At 43.7% G+C, this 21,931-nt stretch overlaps 1 protein-coding gene across 1 annotated transcript in view; it reads left to right on the forward strand.

Annotated features, from left to right (window-relative positions):
* Positions 1 to 21,931, forward strand: part of LOC128738051 (ecdysone-induced protein 75B-like) — a 134,197-nt gene that overhangs the window by 98,204 nt on the left and 14,062 nt on the right. The window contains exon 4 of the mRNA XM_053832870.1: positions 7,973 to 8,117. Coding sequence (XP_053688845.1) covers positions 7,973 to 8,117 — 145 coding nt within the window. The remainder of the gene's footprint in view (positions 1 to 7,972; positions 8,118 to 21,931) is intronic.

Genomic DNA, 21,931 nt, shown 5'->3' on the forward strand with positions numbered 1-21,931 from the left:
ATTGGCGATTTTTGATGAAAAAACACCTTTCTTTTGGAAAAATTGCCGCCATTTTGGTAATTTTTCAAATTTTCGAAAACCGCTATGTAAAAATTTAGGTATCACCTAAAGCTTTAAAATCATCCTTGAAATCCGTTTTGATACTCCGTTAATTCCCGGCACGTACCGCCAGCAAGGAACTATTTTCTAGAGGGCATTCACGGCATTTACGAAAATTTATTATTTTTCGGTATTCCAGAGTAGCCCCCCCTCCTTAGGAACTGTTTCAAAACATATATTGATCATTGGGCGCGCTACTTTTGGTTAAACAAAACTAATAAGAATTAATCTGCGTTAACATTTAGAACATTGATTCGCATTCGTTGATTTTTTCGAAAGTAGCTGAAACTACTCTCATTATGACAGATTAATTTAAGGTATATTTCTCAATAATTATGCCAGTTAAAAGATTAATTAACTAATGTTCTCTGTTGCTTAAAAGAAGATTTCTTGGCACTTTGCTTTTTGGTTATTTTCGCACATTATAGCATTACATCCTTACAGTATGTAGAGTTGCAAGTAACCAACTGACGCACATCTTTGAGCGATTCTCTGATTCTTCGCTCTGAGAATTGCTACGTCACATCACATGCATGAATATTTCTTGTTTTCTGTCTCGTTTTCATACAAGACTTTAGTTTCGAGTATATTCTTAGGAATATCGATATAAAAGGAAGGGTTGGTTGTTCTTTTCTACAAAAATCATTTTACATTCAGGATATCAATTTGGTCTAGCTTCAATGTTTAAGGGGAAACCGAAAATGGTCCAAAGATGACTGGATAAATGGCTACCGTTCGATGCATGTATTGTTTTGTGCCTTAAAAATGCATATGTATTGGCAGAGTACGTAATCAGTGCTCCCAGTGCTGTAAGAATTTCCTAGATCTTGTCATTCCATTTATCGACCTGGTACATATCAACAAACGTTCAGCAAAACATAATTGCTAATGGAAAATAAATTCAACGGATCATATAGATCATTACGTGTTCATAAAACGTAGAATCTGGAATTGGTTAATAGATATTTGGTTGCGCACATATTTCGTTGCACTAGCGCTTTCTGAAAAAACAGCACCACGGTCTCAAAGTTTCGCCACATCAATGAGCTTTTAAAGAGCTTTCTGCTTTTGCCGCATCGATAAGCTTAGAGAATGTAAACAAACTAACAGCTGACCAGCAATCAAAAACTCGCCTTCAGTGCAAACGTATTAATTAGCCATCCTATTGAATGCATAGGATCAATAGTATTGCTGCTGCAAATCTTAGATGAATCTCAATGTCTTGATAAAGAAAATAAACCATATTTCGGGATGTTCGTAGTCGGAGCGGTTGGCTGCGGATCAGCTGCGTTTATGTTAGCAAGCTCTGCCATTCGACATATATTACCAATACTAAGGTAACATTCAAATAAATGTTTAGGTTTTTAACGAACACATGAGATGTACAGCATAGTGTGTGTCGCTCTAACACAATAACGTTAGCCACTTTCGGTGTCTCCTTAAATTATAAAATTGGCTAAAGAGAAAGGGTAGTTTTAAAATTTCACATTGTTTACTTTCAGGACATCAACTTAGTCTGGGTTTAATCGAAACGAAAAAATCGTTACCTATTGGTCGGAAACGCCTTGTCGCTTTTTTGAAGTCGTGGTAGTTGAATTCACAAGTGTATAAACTTACTGTCGCGGGCCTGGGAAGTAAAATCATGCTTACATGTGTTTGGTTGGTTCGTTAATTCTTGACAGTGATTGATGTTTATGCTTATTGAAATAGCGATTTTACAAACTTTCTATTATATTCGATCAATTCCTAAACGAATTTTTGATCGGTTTTTCGGCTCAAATTGCTCAAGCTGGCTGAATCATGTTTCCTCTTTGCAACAGTGTATCGCTAGTTATGACCCAACGTGAAGAAAACTGCAAATTTCTTCAAACTTACGGTATTGACAATAATTCACGCTTGGGATATAAATTCGCGGAAACTATGAAACGATGTCTTTCACAACATTCCTACTAATAACACTTGTTTTTATGCCCGGAAACCGGCGTATTAAATGTTATTTACTGTAAGCAAATACCGATTACAGTGTGTTATTTTTTTGTCCACCAACTGCAGCCAGCACTGGTGTAGTAAATTCTCCTTTCGAATGCAGATTTGCGCGCTCTTATCTCGGTAAACATTCGCTGTTTCGTTTACAGTACCTAAAGTACCAAAACCCTGCAAGTCAGTACCCTTCACACGTGTTTGCACGCAGCTGGAAAGGAGCAGTCCATGCTGTATATTATATGTAACACGTGGCTTCCTTTACTAACATCTAAGCGGTGTTTCAGTGTTTTGGTTCGTACGTGTGTTCGATGCGTTGTCAAGGTTAGATTACTCTCACGGCGAATTTGTGTTTGATCTCGAGTTCGTGTTCACTTAAGCCATTCTAATACTTAGGCCTAGGTGAGCAGAAAATCTCAATAATGTTAAACTTTCTTGCGTAACAAACATTTTACTTTCAAGCCCTTTTTGAGAGCACTTTGCGAAATACTCCTGGGAACTTGGACAAACCAAGTTAAAGAATGACTTCAATATTATAATTCAACTAATATTTTAATACAGCCATAAAATAAAAACTTTTGGTAAAGAGGCGAACCAGCCGCAGGCTGAAAACCTCTCTAATATAGAATTAAAAAAAAAAAAAAAACTTTTGGTAAGTTTTGACTCAATAAATTGCTCTTTAATTTGAAATTTTATATGAAACCTAATCCTAATAAGAATCGAATTTGAGCATCAATGTAAGTATGAACCGAAATGCCAAAACGCTATTCGTTCAGTAAAATCTAAGGTGTCCTGTTTATAATTCTTTAAGTTTTAAATTTCTCCGAAGTTGCGACGTAGACAAAATTTCTCTTTACGAAAAACTACAGAAAAAATTGAGGTATTTTCTGCCATTCAAACAATAAACCTTGAACCAAAACTATTTATATATAAAATAATAAAATAGATTAGATCAGTAGATCACTCGCCAATACAGTTCAGTTTTTGCTCTGAAAATAAACCACGTTCATCGAATCTTCATCGGAAAACTAGTCAAATATTTGTGTTTAGGGTAGTTTGCCAATTGTTGCCCACCACCCAATTGTTGCTCACTTCTCGGTTTTTGAATAATATCTGAGAGGGGTGGGATGACCCCTCCCCCTATAAGAGGGGACGTTCCCATACAAATGAAATACAAATTTCCTCATAACTAAAGAACTAATCAACCAATGGATCCAAAAACTATCAATAGTAACACTAGATGGTTCAATGTTGCCGGCAACCCGCCGTCGAAAGTGCCGGCCACTGCGGGGCAGTCCCCCGCAGAGATCACCTCCATCCAGGTTTATTTATTTTCCCAAGTCTACTGACTTCTATTACTTTCCTTCAGTTGGATCCAAACGAGCGATAGCGAGTAAGGAGAGGATAACCCCTGCGAAATGGTACTTTCCACGACAACATTTTCCGTGAAATGGTACATCCCGTGTAAGGTTTTTCGCGAAATGGTATTCCGCGTTATGGTCAACCGAGAAGTGGTGTTCCGCAAAATGGTATTCGGCGAAATGTTATATAATCATGGCGAATATTTAAATGCTATTCGCTTTATTTTATCAGGCTAAGCAATGGGGGGAGTTGTTTCACTGAAAGGTCATTTTGTTTACAGGACAAATTAAGAATTAGGTGTGCAACAATTGGCAAATTACCCTATAATCCTAATCGTGCCTTAAGGGTAGATAAACGCTTTCGATTATCTCAAAACGAGACAACCGATCTACTAAGAATCTCGTAGTTTCTAACAATATTTTCTAGCATTTCTGATGGAGGCGCGTGGTACGCACTGGTACAGTGTGAGAAGTAAGTTTAATAAAGCGTCAACACCAGCAACGCTCATCCATAAAATCCCTCAAAACTCAATTTATTTCACTGCCTAATTTCGATGCCTCGATGTTCGAAAACATCCAGAAGACAAAAAAAAAAATGTGCGGCCTGCCTGCCACGGTGCAAACTGGTGCAGCAGTTGTGGTCTATCGCATCGCAGCCTACCGGTGGCCGTATGTATATTAATAGATCTAAACAAGCAGAGAGTGGAGCTCTTTTTCATAATTCCGTCCCCGATCCGATTCGACACAGTCCAATTTAGAAACGCATCGTTTGCGCACAATTGGCTCTGTTTCATAGCTTTGCTACTGTGGTAGGGTACTCTATTTGATGCCTAGAAGGGGTGTGCGTGATTTGGGATCTTTTGGAGGGACGCGATAGGCGCATACGGTCCGTTGTCACCACCGGCGCCATTGGTGCAAGAGTAGTAAGGCCAGGGTGTTCATTTTTTTCGGTTCGCAATTTTAGCTTGTCTTAATGCTGCTTACTTTTTTTTGACACCGATCTTGTTTCTTCATCAGGCAAAGCTTGATCTCCTTCGAATTACCCGCGTACGCCATCGTTTGTTGTTTGCTGCCAGTTGTTGCTGTGAATTCCTCTCACTTTCCGCTCGCTTGCTGCTTGCTGGTCTTGGGTCCGCTCAAACCCCTTTCCTGCGCTTGCAAACAGAGCACTGCCCCAAACTGTGAACAGAGTCATCGCAAGAGCGGGAAAGCAATATATCGACCTGCATTTTTCACTCGTCCGTTTGCCAACTACTGCCGCTGGTGGCCGTGCTGAATCACAGCCGCTGCCATCGTCGTCGTCGTCGTTGTCGTGCTAAACTAAGCAAGCTGTGCCAGCGACCGCGTCTCGTTCGCACTCCTACCGTAGTACTGACTGGCAGCGCCGGGGTAGATGACCAAAAATTGGGTCACGAAAAAACCTACCAACACAGGGGCACATTCCGAGGGCATACTCATACCAGTGCACCCTGAACTAAGTAGTCACTGCCAAGCTAAACACGGCGCGATTGCGACGACGGCATAGCACGAGGCCTGTACGATGGTTGCCTTTTTGAAACGTGCAACCCCGTTCCGTTTTCGAGCGATGGCCGCGCAGATGCTTCGACTTGGGGCTGCGAGTGTATGCAAGTAAGAGAGAGATAAAATGTGTAGTAAGCCATGGTAACAGCGTCGTCGACATCGACGTCGTCGTCGTCGCCGTGTGTACAGTCGGTGGGTGGGTGGCTGGTTGGGCTGCTTGGATGGGTGCTCCTGGTTGGCAGGCTTGCTGACAGAGTGCGAACCGAAAATGTTTGACTGTATACCACACTAACCAACAGCATCAGGGGCTTCTAGCTAGCTAGCTGGCTGGCTGGCTGGCTTACTGGGTGATAGGTTTAGCCGCGCTGTATGCAGCGTCAAGAAAAGGAAGGTGGTAGGTGGCGAGTGTGCAGGCCCACGGCAACGGCAATGACAGGTCGTTGAACTGTGCGCCTTGCTTTTGCTCCTCGGCAGCCTTTGTTCGAACGTAAACTCGTCGGTAAACCAGCAAGGTTTTGGGTCTGCTATTCGCGCTGAAACGAAACGTTCTTAAGGACATTTTGGGGCTTGCTGAAATCCAATCACTCCTAGGTTTTTGCGTAACTAGAAACCATCTAGTGGCAACCGGTGAGGAGATTTTGATAGAAGTGCCGGAAATTATTAATTTGCCTGCTAGACTATTTATACTTGAACGGACAAAGTTTTGATCAGTAAAACGACTTTGGGTAGAAAGCGATAAAATTTTAAAAGCGGGACTTTTTGGGTAGTTTCTAAAGATTATCATATAATTTTTAGGTAAAAAACCTCACTGACAAATTTATTACTAAACAATTAAATAAAAAAACACATTGAAATTATTGCGAATAAATGATACCAAAAATTGCAAGTTATCGACAGAAATGATATCTCATCATTGCGAAATCAAACAAAAAAAGTCTGCTGACCTCCAATCGACTGGTTAACACGCACTTTGGGTCTAAGCAACAAATTATCGTGCGTCAACAGAAGATCCTACGAAAGGCCATCCATCTCCTTAATCCGGAGGAGGCGAGCCATCATTTTCAGCCACATTTTCGGCCAAAGTCATCTGCACCAAGTCGCGTGCTATACGATGGCCCTGCTGCCGCTGTATCTGCTACTGGTTAGGCTGGTACGAGCTGCTGGCTGGTATAGAGGGATCCGGGCTGGCGCGGGAATTGGGTTCAAGCGAAAAGTGGCACTTCATGTGCAAAGTATGAAAAGGGTGGGTATTGTGTGTGTGCGCGCGCGTGTGTGTGTCAGTGTCCATGCAGAGAAATAGCATAACAGCTACCGAGCGAGAAATAACGGTGGTAGGGCATTACTTTACTCTAGACGACTACGAGCGAAGAGCAGTGGATCCGGCTGAGTCGTGCGAAAGAGATGCCAAAATGCACGCAAACAGCTCCACACTCACACACTCGCGAAGAACACAGCAACAACAGGCAAGAAGTAGATTTGAATCAAAAACAAAACTTGGCGCGCTCGGGCCGCACACCACTGCAAGCGCGAGTTGTTTGGTATACTGTTTTTCTCAAGTTTCATTCGCAAATTGAACTCTGGAATGTGAGCATCTACTCCGCCGATTTGGTCCGTCTTTCGACTCAAGCGAGTGCTGAAGGCAAACGTCGTCGCAGCAAGCCGATCGTAGTCCAAGTCGTCGTCGCCGTCGCAGTTTTGTCGTCGTTGCCGCCGTTGCCTGCTTGCCTGTGCGTCAGAAAAGTCCAAGTTTTTTCCTGGAGGAGTGCAAAGTGTAATGTGTGCGCAAAAAGCATGATACTCTAGATCATGCATTGAAGAAGTGCAATAAGTCGGTGGTTTGTGCGTCTGGTTATTCTTTCCGATCTCTTGAGAAGGCCAAGCAAAAGGATAAATCTTCGTGTGTGTTTAGAAAGAAGACTTTTGCAACAGCAACAGCAGCAAGACGAACAGATTAGGCAAAACAAAATGGGATGTGCAGTGCAGCAACAGGAGCCCGCTAGCAAAGAGAAATCTTCGGCGGCGCTCAAGACTGAAGCAAGTCTAAAAGTTCCAAGCAGTCAGTGTGGTAGTTTAAAAAGTCCTAATGATAGCAATAGTACTAGTAACAATATTAAAAATGGCAACGGTCAAAGCCTCAAGAAGGCTCATAGTGCACTAGTTAAGATTCTCGAATCCGCTCCGCTGAATAGTTCAAATTTGAATAGGATTACCCTCCTCAATGCTGGAAATGCTGGTGGAGGCAACGCTAGCAATAGTAAAAGTAGTAGTAGTAGCAGTAGTAATAGTCAAGTAGCAGTCGTTCCCAAGACGGAACCAAAAAGTGTTCAAGCGAGCAGTCCGGTGTGTGGTCCACCGGACGCCAATTCCGGTAGTAGTCAAAAGGAAGATCCTCCCTCGGTTAAGATTCAAACTACACCGAAGATCGATCTTTGCCCGTGGAAGAAGACCACAATCGCCAAAGAGTGGATTAGTGCCTGCGAGCAGGAACTTCGGAAGCAGCAGGAGCAAGCAGCAACCGAATCACTACTGGACAGTAATCAACCTCAACAGAAGGAGGAAGAAGGCGATAGTCCTTGTGCCATAAACCGCGACGATCAACCCCATCATCATCATCATCATCATCATCATCATCAGTCTCACTCGGGAGGCTGTCGGAGTCGGGAGTCGTCTCAAAGTTCTGATCATTCATCACTGTCGGCCTCGCCGGAGCCCACCAGCGACGACAGTTGCAGCAATAGCAGCTCCACTAGCGACTGCTGCTCCGACTATCTGATCAATGATCTCTGCAAGCAGTTTGAGGAGAATCTATGCGAAGATCATGTACGTTCACCCCAACTCCATGTCGTTCAGACTTGTTTTTTTTTTTCTACGGCTGCATACACGCTCTCTAAACCACTCTTCAGCCATAATACACAATTACATATTTAGCAATTATTACTGGTGGTCAACCTTCAAATTAATTTATTCTCCTTCTTTTTCTTGTTCTCTCCCTCTCACTTGCTCATTTACAGGGTTTCTTCAGGCGCTCGATTCAGCAGAAAATTCAGTATCGCCCTTGTACTAAAAACCAGCAATGTAGCATACTACGAATAAACCGTAATCGTTGTCAGTATTGCAGACTGAAAAAATGCATCGCCGTTGGAATGAGTCGCGATGGTGAGTAATTATAGTAGGTTAAGACCTTTCCATTTTTTTGTGTTTTTATTTAACTTTTCCTGCTGAAGTCGGCTGCTTTTTGTTTTATTTCGAGGCGCACGGTCCGTGTTGCCAGATGATTTAGATTCTTGCCGATCATGAATTGTTTTTCTTTCGCATAATTTAAATGGCGACTATTGACCTCACTGGGTCTACTTTGAATACGAATTCCGTTATTTGAACTACACAGCTAGTCAGCAACCCTGCCGCCCATTTGTGGTCGCCCCGGTTGAACCGTGTCGTCGTGACACACACAGACTCCTCACTCTCTCACACTCTCGGGCTCAGTACTCGCTGTAGGGTGTTGCCATCGCTTTTCATCATTCAACCAAATGCATAGCGCGCTCTTTTTCCAACCCTGGAGTGTGCGCAATAGAAAGTAATGCAGCGACACTGAACACCACCGCACCGCACTGTGCCTAGCAGGAGCAAGCAAGCAGGCAAGCAAGACACATACAGAGAGAGAGAGAGAAAACGAACCGAACGCGAGAGACACGTCGAGGCTAAAGCGAAGTTCATTGACCGTCTAACTAGGCCATAATCATTTTGAACTCTATTTAGGTCAGAAAAATATTCGCCTGCTTTACTCGCTAGCTCACTCATTCGTTCGTTCGTTCGTTGGTTCATTTGTGTGCTCGTATTGCTCTAGCACTAACTTTGCAAGGCATACCGCGTGCAAACTGTGCGATTTTGCTTCTTTTTTGTCGGGGTGAGCAGCATACGATTCGCTCGTCCCTTTGTGCGTTGTTATGATACGAGAAGGCCCTGACAAGACGTTGTCGCGTTGACAACAGGGAAATGGCGGTGGCGTTGGTTGAGGTGACGGACTGGCCTTTTTGCTGCCCGCTCCTGTGGGGTGGATGATAGCGTGACCCGTTTGCCCCATTCGCTGAGGAAGGAATAAATGATAACTTCTATCCAGCACTTACGTCAGTAGCTGGCTAATAAACGTCAGGTGGATTGTTCTGATAACACGATAGGAACTGATTTAATTATGATCAGGGGGGAAAATGTCACAGCTACATTGCGCTAGAGTTTATTAATAGATATGTCAAGTATGCATCGTGCACCGGGTAGATAATGGTTCCTACGAATAAAATGACGGAAATTTACGTACATGTTGAATTCGAGAACCAAGCAAATTTTGGTCACTTATGACGCTTCCGGGTTGCTTTCAGAAAGTCAAAGGCATTCGTCTCCATCTGTTAGATCAATGGAGTCCTACGGTTGATGGCTCAATTTGAGTACGCTAATTAAAACCCAACTAGGTGCAAAACTATGTCATGACAGCCACTGATCAACGAAGCACACACAAGCCAAGACCTAGGTCGTAGCAGGCGTTAACCGTCGTTGATCGGCTTCCATTGTCAGTTTTTTTCTATGTTTCAAGGCAATTTTACGCCATCAACTGCCTGCTCTGCCTTCGATTGAGCAAGCAGGCAGCAGGCCTCGATTGTCTACTAAATTTGCGCCATTTACATCGTACATCGTACCCTCACGTTGCATATTGTCCTAATCTCGGCGAAGGCGATCGCTTCTGCTCGATTGTCTGTCTGGCAGTTTTTTTCGGGTTGAGGTTTTCTTAAGGCCTCCATGTGTCCTCGACTCCAATTCTCTACCATAGGAGAGGAGATGCATGCTGTATAGCAACGCCTCTCGTAGTCAAAGCTGTCGTATATACAGATATTTGTGCATGCATAAATTTGGGATCATCAAAATCTCTTTAGTAATGCAACATACATTTAATATAAAAGTAAAAAATTGCTCCTCATTTAATGTATATTATGGAAACCAAAACTATGATTCGCTGAGAAATTTGAAGGGTGCCAAATTTATGCATGCACAAATATATGTATATTTGTCTGAAGCCTCTGCACATAGCAGTGATACACTTCAACATTCAAAACAGTCCGTGGATGTGGAATAAGCTCAGCGCGAAAATAAAGGCAAATGCTAAAACCGCGAGAGGAAGAGCAGACTTTGCACAAGGTAAAGCCATTCACCAACACTAGCTCACGATCGGTGGTGTCGCTTAGTGTCTGAGCTAAGCAGGCGGCCGCACGCGATCAGCGCGATTATGAAAGATGTGCGCTGCGCGCATCATGCTTTCTGCTTATTCTTTCTGTTTGTGTTGGTTGCTTAGCGCCGAAGCTTGGAAGCGGTGCGTGTGAAACCTACAAATTTCACTTTCTCTTGTTTCGTAATCGATTCCGACGACGAGGAAGGAGTAGAAAAGAAAAAAAATGTGCTGAGAAAGAGGCAAAGAGAAATGTCAATCACCTTTCGGTGATTACCGGAGCATCTAATGAATATGTAATGAAAAACCACTGCGAGCGCACCAGGTTGGGTGGTGGGTGCAAATTTATGTTAGTTTTTCGGCCCAATGGCAAACCGGAAATAAGTCGCTTTGTATTCATGTAATAGTTTTATGTTTCAAGCCTGGTTGTCCGCTTTTGGTATAATATTCCACGTACATTTTAGAGAATATGTTTAATGAAAAACATGAGTCATGGAAGCATAAACCTATAAGCTAGCCAATGCATAAACTTTCGATTTCTAACCCAACATCTCAGCAAGAGACACAAGCTAATTTACAGTTACATGCTGTGCACATTTCTCGTCGAAGCAAATTCAGACGATTTTCGGTGTCATTGCTGAACGTAATGACTAAAATGTGCGAGACGGACAAATCGGCCGCTAGCTGAGCAAGCGAGATGGTCGTCGTTCTGTTTCACGGTTCACCATTTTTAAATTCCACCATCGTAGACGAACGATGCATACATAATTCGCCAAACTGTCCGAAAGGATAGCAAATTCTGCAACAGCTGCTGACGTTCGCCGACGGTCGACGTAGGACATGTTTGCCACTGAATGCACAAACCCTAGAGAGTCTGCCACAACTCTGTCCTTCTCGCACTGCTGTAGCCTTCGACTTTTGAAAGTACCATTCGAACAGCCCGCACTCACTCACACCAGCACGGGGTGCTTACATAAACTCCGGGTCGAGTAGCGTGCGAGATAGAGCTACTGAGCGGTCGCTGCGGTGTGAGCGAGATGCTTTGAAACGTCATTCCTACCCTGCGTCGAACTCTTCGTATGCATATGGGCCTGTATGCGTGGAGTGGTGTATGGGAAACGAGGCGAGCTGCGATGTCGTTGACTCTTAATTCGGTCATGCACGGTCATTCACTTGTTTTACAATTCATGAAAAAAGATTATACATTTGTTACCCTTCTCCTTTCCTCGCATGGGCGCTGCATATTTCTGTTCTGTCGACCCAACACTGCGTCACCTTCAAGTCGATGAGATATTGTTTCGACACAACGACCAATCGATTGAAAATGATCTATAAACCTCTAACTGGACCGTATTGCTACTTGATCGCGTTCGCATTTGCGCTCTTGAAAAATTAGGGCTGCACCCAAATTCGATCAATTTGGATCGCTTTCTCAGCAGTGTTTTTTTTGCGAAAATGACCCCAAAAATATTAACCAGCGCACACATGTGCGTTGCTCGTCTGCTGCTGTCGATTCGATGCTCGTTTCGCGTTCCCATTTCGCGCTACTGCTTCCCATCATCATCAGCTCCATCATCCTCCTCTTTTGGGGCTTCTGTGCTCTCCTCTGTAGCTAGTTATTTCGCTTGTGCCATATTTTTATAGGTTAAGAAACCGAACTGACTGACTGACTGGGTGCTGGCCGAAAAAAAAGACGCCACTGTAAACACGTCGAGTATCAGGCGATAAAGGGAACGACAGTTTCTTTGTTGTGCAGTGCGAACAATGGCTTATTCGATGAGTTGTCGCTGGCGTGAGATATTTTTTTATTTAGGTTTGCACATTTGCTTGCACAAATGTGAGTGTGACCATGGTTTACTAGATCGTTTTTCATTATTTAAAGGTAAATTTTGCATGCATCGTGACAAATAAAAACTTTCACTTTACGTGCTATTACATCTTTTGATCGAAATGACGGACAGACGTTCGTGGGGTCATTTTGTGTCTCGTTAGTATTTTTTTTTCTTTCGTTCACTGGGAGGTCGTTAACCGTGCAGCTACGGCGAGCCCATCGCAGACCTCGTGAAGCCACCGCTCGAAAGCCACCACAAGAGCCGGGAGGTGAACGAACTCGACGGACAGCCTATCTGTGGCCTCTCTGTCCATTCGTTCGCAGCTGCCAATTGATGGCGGCCGTTTTCACTTTTCATTTCGCCCCATGCTAAAACTCGCTGCAAAGCGAAACGAGCTACTAGCGTGTTGCCTCCGGCTCGGCTACTGGCGGCTGCAGAGGTTATTCACCTAGCTCGCCAATTGTAGGTCACAGCGAGCGTGCGTGTCAGTGGCTGCTGTGTCTGTATGCGGTTATGGGTATGCAAGTACGCGCATAATCTATTGTACGTCCAACACAAACAACGGTCGGACTGACGTGCTCTCTTATCTCCAAACCGAAACGAGGAAAATTCAAATGGGTTAACGATGAGCACAGGCGCTGCTCGCACTCGCCCACAACCAGACCTGGCCCATCGCGACAGTTACCGGATGACGTTAATGATGATGATGATGGTGATGATGATCATGACGATGATGATTGCGCAAAACCGCTGGGCTTGGTAGACACAGAAATGGTATGGGGAGATTGCTAATTGGAGCATACTCCTGCTGGCTGGTTTAATTCCCTTTTCCGGGCGGCACCACAGGATTGAGTCAGTGACCTTTTGGCACGGTTTGACTTGGCAGCTGTTGGCGCAAACCTGACGGAAACAGTAGCAGCAGGGTAGTGAACTTTTGCCACCTGTTTGGACTTTAGTGATAAAACATTGGTTTCTTTGAGTGTATTTGATCGAAGTGTACAAGTGATCATGAGTTTGAAAGATTCTTCAAGAACATAATTAAAAAAAACGCCTTTAAATGCATTTTAATTTTCTCAACAATCCAAAAAGTTGACTAAATGTTTCACGGTGGTGGAAAACTCTAGAAAAAAATTGAAAAAAAAACTGAAGCAATGAAGCAAATTTTATTTTTTCTTTGTTTTCAGAGAAAATTTGAATTTAGGAGTTTTGTAAATATTGGTTTGGTTCATGTCTATTAACTATACTAAATTTCATCAAATTCTCGGAAGGGTCCCAAACATTAAACTTAAACAATATCGTTTAAAAATAAATCGATTTCATTCAAATCACTTCTTATCATCCTTCAAATATAGACTTAATGCGACTGGGATAGCCCTTTACATTTTCCAATAATTCACAATCTTGGTGTCGTTTTCAAGGGCATAAATTCAAAGTCATTTTTCAAATTCAAAAGCAGTTTGCTTGAGTTTTCCAGCTTTATGTGGGAATTCGTTTCAGTTACGTCTTCCTTAACAAGCAGAAAAGCTTATAATACTGAAAAACAATTTATTTGGTTGCTTGAGAAAACGAAATCGATTTTAAAATGTTTGTAATCCAAGTACTTAACGATGCGATGAGCGCACGTAAATATCTGTCTTGAGTAAACTAACCAGACGTCTAGGATTTTCGCAGGGCAATTCCAGATGTGCATAGGTTGTCCCGGATGTCCAAGTCCAAGTGAACCGAATTGATAGATTTTGCTATAGATTGGCACGTCGAATGTTTAAGCACTCATAAAAATGCTATGGATAAGACAAAACGTTACTGAAAATTACCAAAAGTTTTTCAAGAAGATCTCCACTAACGAGGTATTGTTAAAAGAAGTACGTTCAGCTAGAAAACATGTGTAATATTCTATTAAGTTGTCCTAAAATAAATTATTTGGCAAAAAATAAATTAAAAATAAATTTTTTGGTCATGATGCTAGAAGGAAGTGTTCTTAATTTTTATTATCAAAAGATTAAAATTTGAACAAAAAATTCGTATTTTAAAAAATTGAACGATTTTTGAGAAAACCTTACATTTTCATAAAAAATAATTTACTCTACTATTCCTAGAGTCTGAGAAATTAATTTTTGAAGGAGGGAAATAATCAGAAAAATCGAACTTTTCGCTTATAACTAAGGCACGACCAAAAAAGTTGCCGTGAAACAAGGCTTGACAAGACAAGAAAAGAATATATAATATAGAAATTTTTCATTAGGACGTAGTTTTGCAACATTTCTGTGGAGTTTTGCATCACCGAGTACAAATTTGCGAAAACTTTTTCCAGAAATTCATAAAAAAATGTTCTGCAATGTTTGGTTGAAAACGAAATTCAAAAAAGAATGATGTCCGAGAAAAGTGAAAAAAAAACTTTTTTTTTTTGAGAAATAGAGGGCTTTGATTTTTTGCTTGAGTACAAAAATTCTTGAATATTTGAGGCTCTCCGGCCCATTTTGTATGACAATTTGAACATATGTCTATTATACGACGCAAGGTTTTATAGCTTGTAGTTTAACATTATCTGCGCAATTTTGCTGGGAAACCTTGCAATTAAAAATAAATATAAAATTGAAAAATATAAGCCGTAATTCTCTCTAATTAGGCCTGGATAACAAAGCCTAGCTAAAATGCGCAACCACAAATATTTGATCCGGTTTTCCATCAGCACTTCTGTTTTCATTAAGCATTCGAGTTTTCCTCCCAGTGAAGGCTCGACGTAACTAAGTGAAAGTGACACCGCAATAATTGTCTTTGAGAAGCACAAAAGAAAAAATCAAAATTTAAAAACAACGCAATCAATTAGTACAATGATCGACCGTCACCAGTTGTTAGCCGTTCAGCTGCGAACCGATTTAAATTAAACCGAATCGCACACGGCGCCTGCTTTGTAACGGCCCCGTTTGAGCACAAAACCAATTCCTCACATGTTACATGATTTCGCATATTTTTTGGATACAAACCGACCTACACGCATACGTATACAGACTCAGCCTCACACACGAAGCACGTGCTCCTTTTCCTTTGCTAGCTGCTTCGCACGGCACCCGATAGAAAAAAGAAAAAGCAATCGTAGTATAGTAATAAAAAAACGGCACATACGAGAAAGTACAGGACCCCGCACAATCCGCTACCAGTGCCAGCCCCCAGTCGATCCCAAAAACTGGGCAACTGATTACGCCACAAGCCGTGGACGGTCTCGTAAACATCGCTATACTTTTCGCTAACCGATCGCCGCCTGCCTGCAGTGCATGAATATCGAATTGAATATGTAGCGCGTGGCGCGTCGTCTCGGATAGAAGCGAGAGTGAGAGTGATGGTTCCGGTTTGAACCCGGACTACGCGCGGTGCGTCGTACGAGCGCGCGAAAAGTAGGCCACTTTTTCGTCGCAACCACCGGGGGAAGATTTTGGAAAGTCTCCAAGCACGCTGCTCATATTGCATTCGTGCCAGGGCAGTGCGAGCGGAGTAGGGGCTAACACTTTCCATTTCACCACAAACGAAAGCACTCGGCAGCACCAGCCTCCTCCATCACCTCTTCTAGTTCGCACCGATTTACATAAATACCAACTCCATTGAGAAAGAGTTCATTTACCTCTCGTGTTTCGAGAAGGTAACGCGAAGGGGGAAACGTTTCGATGCTGTCTGCGCTGTTTTTTATTTCTTTTCAAAATGAAATCGAAATTAAACACTTTCACCAGTCAGTCGCTGCGGCCCGCCGACCGATTCATAATGCACTCGACTTTAGCCGCAGTGAATGCAAACCAGGGTAACAAGCGTAGGCACGGTTCGGTCGGTTGCGGAGAAACGGAGCGCTAATTATGTGTACTGCTGAAAAGTTTCATCTTTGTTTTCACCATCGCGCGCGAGCCTGCTGCCGTGCTTGGGAGTGAGTCTCACGATCTAAAGGCGTGCTGTTTTCTTGCAACAGATTTTCTTACCACCAGTATCTTCCAATCGGTCAAAATCACTAATGAAAATTTCAATTAGTTTAAAGCGGGTTCGCCGCTTTGAATTCATGCCCAGCTCAAACACTGAAATGCTTGCTTGATTCGATTTAACCACAATACTTCAAATGATTTAAAAACTTACTCAAAATTCGAAAAAATACCCATCATCCAAACTTTGCATAATCCACTAACAAAAGCAGCCTAGGGGTGATTGCCTCCCGGCGTAAGTCATCGAACTCGCATGCTGTGTTCCCTTATTTCGAACACGCGATATGCGTGCCCCCAAAAGAGCGAGAGAGATAACCGTCTCGAGTCTAATGTGTGCGAAAAGAGCAACGTTCTAATCGGAAGTGCGAGCTCGAATCGTCGACCTTTGCGCTCAGTCTGTCGAACCTAGCGAGCTCGAACAGTGGAGAGCTTTCTAGCTGAGAAGAAGCTTTCGGTTTGAAGAAAGCAAGCTTTCAGTGTATGATTCGAGAAGTTTGCCGTAATTGCTGCAACAAGCGTTACCGCTGTATGCTGTATGCGGGTACTCAGCACTCAGACCGGCCGCATACCACAAGCACCGTGTAGCGGTGATAGTGGAGTGGCAACCAACACTAGCCAACCTGTTTGGTCGCGATGGTGCTCAGCAATAATATATAGGGAGAAGAACGACGCAAGCGAGCGCAAACATGAAATAAATATAGGGGGTGAATCAAGGTTATCACGAGTCAAGGACAGCGTATTTTTTCTTCTTTCGTTCATTCCTGCTCCTCCCTACCGTTCACTGGCCCGTACCAATGGCTTCGCCAGGCATTGCACCGCACCGACCCGACCGAGGCGAGGTTAAATTGCGAGATAGAATTTTTAATCGGATTTCACAACATTCCAGCAGTAACAGTTGTGCCCCAAGCGCGTGGGTGGGTGAGATTATTCTATCGTTGCATCCATTTAACAACCATTGATTTGTATACAGATTTCCAGGAAGACAACGACGAATGGCAAAACACTGGTTGCGCAATTTGAAAATTTCAAATTATAATTAGATGACGTACTTGTTTGCTCCCAACCAACAATAGCTATATTAGATGATGGCTGTATACTGCCGTAGTTGTAGCTAGCAGGATCGGTAGGGAGCACTAGCAGTCAAGAACAAGGTCCACTAGCAGAGCGACCCGGTATGTGCGCCATGTGTACGAAAATAAACCACTTTGCGAGGCCTGTATGTATGTATTCCTGTGTACCAACATATGTATGCCTGCCTGCCTGCCTTCTCTGTCTACATGGGGTGGATGGTAGCATTCAATTCGGATAAGTTCAAGGCCAACAATAACGATTCACTGCTACCGCGCGGAAACTCCAGATGCGCAAAAATGTGTGCGCGTCGCCGACGCTGTTCGTCATGTGTGTGTGTGCGTTTGTGAGTGCCCTAAATGCCGTTGGTACCGTACCAGCACGAGAATGCTCAGTTCAGTGGCACCCGCGATCTTCCTGAACTAATACACCGCGTCTCGGTCAACATTGCAGACAGGACTTGCGGCTAGACGATCTCGTTGAAGGCCAAATCACTGCGGTCGGGATTGTAGTAGCCTTGTAGTGTTGTATGTTGTCAATTTTGTCGCTTCCGAGCGTGGTTGAGTTCCGATCAGAGCTTTTTTATGCTACAACAGACACGGCCTGCTTGCAAGGCTTTTTAGCTCGCATTATATCGTACTCTGCCGATTTATGAGTGAGTGGTTCAGGTTTTATTTTGCTTTTCATCTGTGTGCAAATGTATCGGTGAGTGAAAACGCGCTTGACTGAGTATCGTGGCGAGGGCTCTATGGGTGTTCGGAACACGGCAGGCTTGAGCTTTACAGTTAGTTCGTTGATGTCGGTGGTCGCATTTCAGCAGTCACTCTGGCTGATAGTAGTGCGCTTTTGTAAGTTGATCGGCACCTGAATCGTGATCGCGTTGTGATCGATCTCCATCCCAATCTCTCTTACTGTCGGTCGGTCTTTTGGTCGGTCGGTCATCGGGGACAAAGAGGAAAAATCTATGGTACAAATTTTGGAACCAAAAACGTCAAGTGCTACGGAATAGGAAGTGCTGGTGTGATCTCCATCGACTGTGCGTCTGTGCTGTGTACGAATGTTCCTGCATGTTCTAGATAAGGCAATTTGCAAATCACCCAACAGCAGCAACCTGTGCGATATCGGCTAGTGTGTGAATTGTGGAAGCTAATGGGAAAAGAAAAAAAAGCTGGCCAACCAGGCTTACACTGTGATTAGTAAAGTTACAAATGAAAACAAGCTGCTGCTAAAAGCCGCCTAGCACGAAGTGAAAAGATACAACCAGTGCCCGAAGAGAGAGTGTGTGCACGAGGAAAAAGCAGAGCAGTGAAAACGAGTAGGCTTTTGCAGCGCGCGGCTAGTGAAAGTGTGTTGCCGTCGGTCCGCTGGTATGGTATGGGTTACTGTGACTAGAGAGTCGGCCGCATCAATCTCCCCATAGCCTACTGCCGCCGGTTGGTCGGACGGATGGATCGGAATTGGAAACGCAATTTGACGTGCTATACGACAGCGGAGAAAATCAATTTCCAAGTGAAGCAACAAGGGATGCAAGGAATTGCACGAATCTACGACGTAATCCTGTTTTAGTGAACGAAAGCATGTGTATGATACAAGCCCAAAAAAATACCCAAACATAGTGTCGAAAAAAGTAACGAGAAGTGAAAATTTTACCAAAGAAAAAGTTCCAAGTTTAGACGAAAAACGAAACAACAACAACCATTATTCAGATACATCTACTACATCTAGAAGTAACCATTCGGAGAAAAAATGAGCGAAGAATTACCGATATTGAAAGGAATCCTGAAGGGAGTTGTTTCCTATCACAATGCACGTAGGTTGAAATACACATATTCCCGATGTTAACCTATTTGTTTTGCCGCCCGGTTCATCCAATTGCATTTCTTGCGCGTGGGAGGCAAACTATTTACAGTGACTAACCATTACAATGGGCACTTATTGCGTTCGTTCTGATAGAAACCAATTCTGCAATTGTTCGTTACAGCTGCACAGATCTAATCTAACAGGATAAATTTTCTTTCAGGACAAAGCACATTACCGAAGGTCACTTATTTTTGGCCGTCACTGTTTAACATCCTCTTGACCTTTAACTGCGGGAGGTTGCCTTTTAAAACATATATAAAGGTTTGTACATACAACGGGTGTACATACAGTGATGATCTTTGACCTTGATCCTTCGAACTCCCCTGGGTGCAGTGTGCGGCATTGGTGCTGGTTAGGTGGTAGCAACCTTTTCACCGCATGCGAGAGTGAGAGAAAGGGGAAAGAGCGTGACATATTAAGTTGACATTCATCAGCAACGAGAGCAGACAGTGGATTGTGGAGAGAAAGCGGAATCATTAAAAAAATTTCACTTAGACCTTTTTCTGCTGTACGCGGTTGGCGAGTATCCTAGCTGGTTGTACGATGAAAGTTGCAACTTGCTTAGTTGGTGGCGATCGGTTTGGAAACACTCGCAGTCATCCTCTATCTATTGGCACGTGTTATCGAACATCGTTGCCACTGTCAGTCAGCTGATACACATTGCTAATCTGGCTACTCGAATGGAAACGCTTTCTTTCTGCCTACTTTTTCCGCTCGGCTTATGCATTTGCTGATTATTTTCTGCCTTTCTCACGCGTAACTTACCAGATTACTATGTCCGACACGACGCAGACTCATAGACGAAAGTGAAACGGCGGAAGAAATATCGAGCACTCTCCCCTTCATTCCAATTTTATACACCTTGTTTTTTTTCGCGGCCGAAGGAAACCTTCTGATCGCAGTAGCAGTCAAAATAAAGGCCAAAAGTGCCGCGATCTGTCCGTGTTTTCGCTTTTGTTCCTCCTTTCTCTTCGCGGCTCGCTCTGTACAGTCATTTCGCTGTGATGTTTGTAATTTCTCTACTAAACAGATACTCCCATTTCGCAGCGATCCCCCGTCGCCGCCCTGACTGGAGTGTGGCGGGTGGCTGCGGCACAAGACCAACTTCAAGTTCCGAATTCGAACTCCTATAGCAGACATCGCGCCTATCTTGTTTTCGTTTTCTCGTGGCAAGGCAAAAGCGCGCGCGCGCTCTCCGTCGCAGCTGGCCGATCACAGTCAGCTGCAGGCGGCGCAGCGCGTGAAAGTAACACACATTTCTGTTGCTTATCTTCGGTTCGTTTCCCCATTTCTCTAGAGCCCAGCTACTACTACCTGTCACTATTGGCTTATTTTGGGCTAGTGTCTTTTCACTTTCTGTTTGGACTCTTGTTCGTTTATGCCAAGCGTTAGAGAAAGAAAGTAAATTTTGAGACTTCTTTGCTCGAGCAAACATGCGAAGGGGGGCACGTCAACAATTTGCTGCAGTGGGGCACCAGCTGGGAATTCCTCTGAAACTGTTTGTAAACGTGAAAAAAAGTGAAAAGCTACGCACAGAAGGTCGTTCACTCGTTCACCAGAGTGCGCTTTCGATTTCCTCGATCTGTTTACCCCTCAGCTAACCAAACGGGGTAGCTTTACGCCCCGTCATTATTGGAGGGTCGTTCAACCTCTATCTCTGCAGACGGTACCCGCTATGGGCTGGTGCGCCACGCAGCGGAAGGAGACGTACGAATGCCACACCGGCTCGTTTACTCGTTTAGTAGGTCATAGTAGACTTTCGCTTTACGCGATTGACACGGAACTGACAGACTTAACTAGGTTACAAAGCCTCAGTGACGTTAATGCCATGGCGTTTTTCGTGTCCGACGACCATCTCTCAGAGGTGCGACACGCTCTACTCAGCTGCTGTAGCAGCAAACAGCAGCGAGTACGCCGGTAGAAGGCCGTTCGAGATCCTTCAGCTTCGCAGTCTGCTTTGTGAGCGCCCAGTGGCTCATGTAGATCCAATTCAATTTTGGAATGGAGCTGTGAACGAATAGCGATCGGAAATAAACAAGCACTGACTGCCATTGAAAGTCGTTCGTTCTCGAGGCCTCTTCCGACTGAAGTTGAAGAACGCGCGCGGTTCGAGAAAATTAAGCGTCGGGGTTAACCCTTTCGCCGCGACGAACCCGGCCGTGGCCTCCACCGGTGGTGCCACTGTTGCTGCGGTGCGGCTTCCTTGTTTTGCTGTTGCTGCCGACCTCATGCAGCAGGCGCGCAGTTTTACGACTTTCAAGTCAATTGGGTGCCGGCTAGAACCTGCAGGTGTTGCCTGCCAGTCAGTGCCGTCACTGTGAATCGGATCGATCGCATCTCGCTTGATTTATGGACATGTGTTGAGATGAGAATTGTGGCAGGTAGCTTAGCGATACCACTTGATTTCGAAGGCTGATTACGTGGTTGCTGTCGATCAGCTTCTCAATGGATGAAAAAATTTAATGTTTTTCCACTGTATAGAGGAATGAACATTTCGAATATGAATATTCTTTTGATTGAGATCGTGTTGCTTTGTGATTAATTTTTAACCACGGAGCCACGTGATCTGTAGTTTAATAAAATGCTCACTATACTTTTAACAGTTCAAGGAATGACCGGAATTGTTCAACGTCTGTCAAACAGTCATTTGCATTATTTAAGGTGAAATTAGTCGTCATCGATTCTGCCAATTTCAAAGGCAGTTTTTTTTGTTTCAAACAAAAATTCCGTTCATGAAAATATATTCGCTGTTCAGTTATGAAAAAAGAATGCAGTGTTTACATTTTTATAAACAGAACCCCGCTTTTGGGCCCAAAAACTGCTTCCGAAATTGGGCGCTCCGACGAAAAGGTAATGATTGCTAATTTCCCGTTGAACCAAAATTGTTCAAAAGATGACTATTGAATGCAAGTATTAATTACTTTTTTTTTTAAATTTGGTTATAGTCACTTTAACAGCTTGGGTCATTTGCGACTTCTGCGGGGTAGGGATTTGAACTCGGATCCCCGGCGTAAGAGACGGTGAATGCTGACCACTACA

The sequence above is a fragment of the Sabethes cyaneus genome, chromosome 2 (assembly GCF_943734655.1).
Source record: "Sabethes cyaneus chromosome 2, idSabCyanKW18_F2, whole genome shotgun sequence".
NCBI classification, from domain to species: Eukaryota; Metazoa; Arthropoda; class Insecta; order Diptera; family Culicidae; genus Sabethes; species Sabethes cyaneus.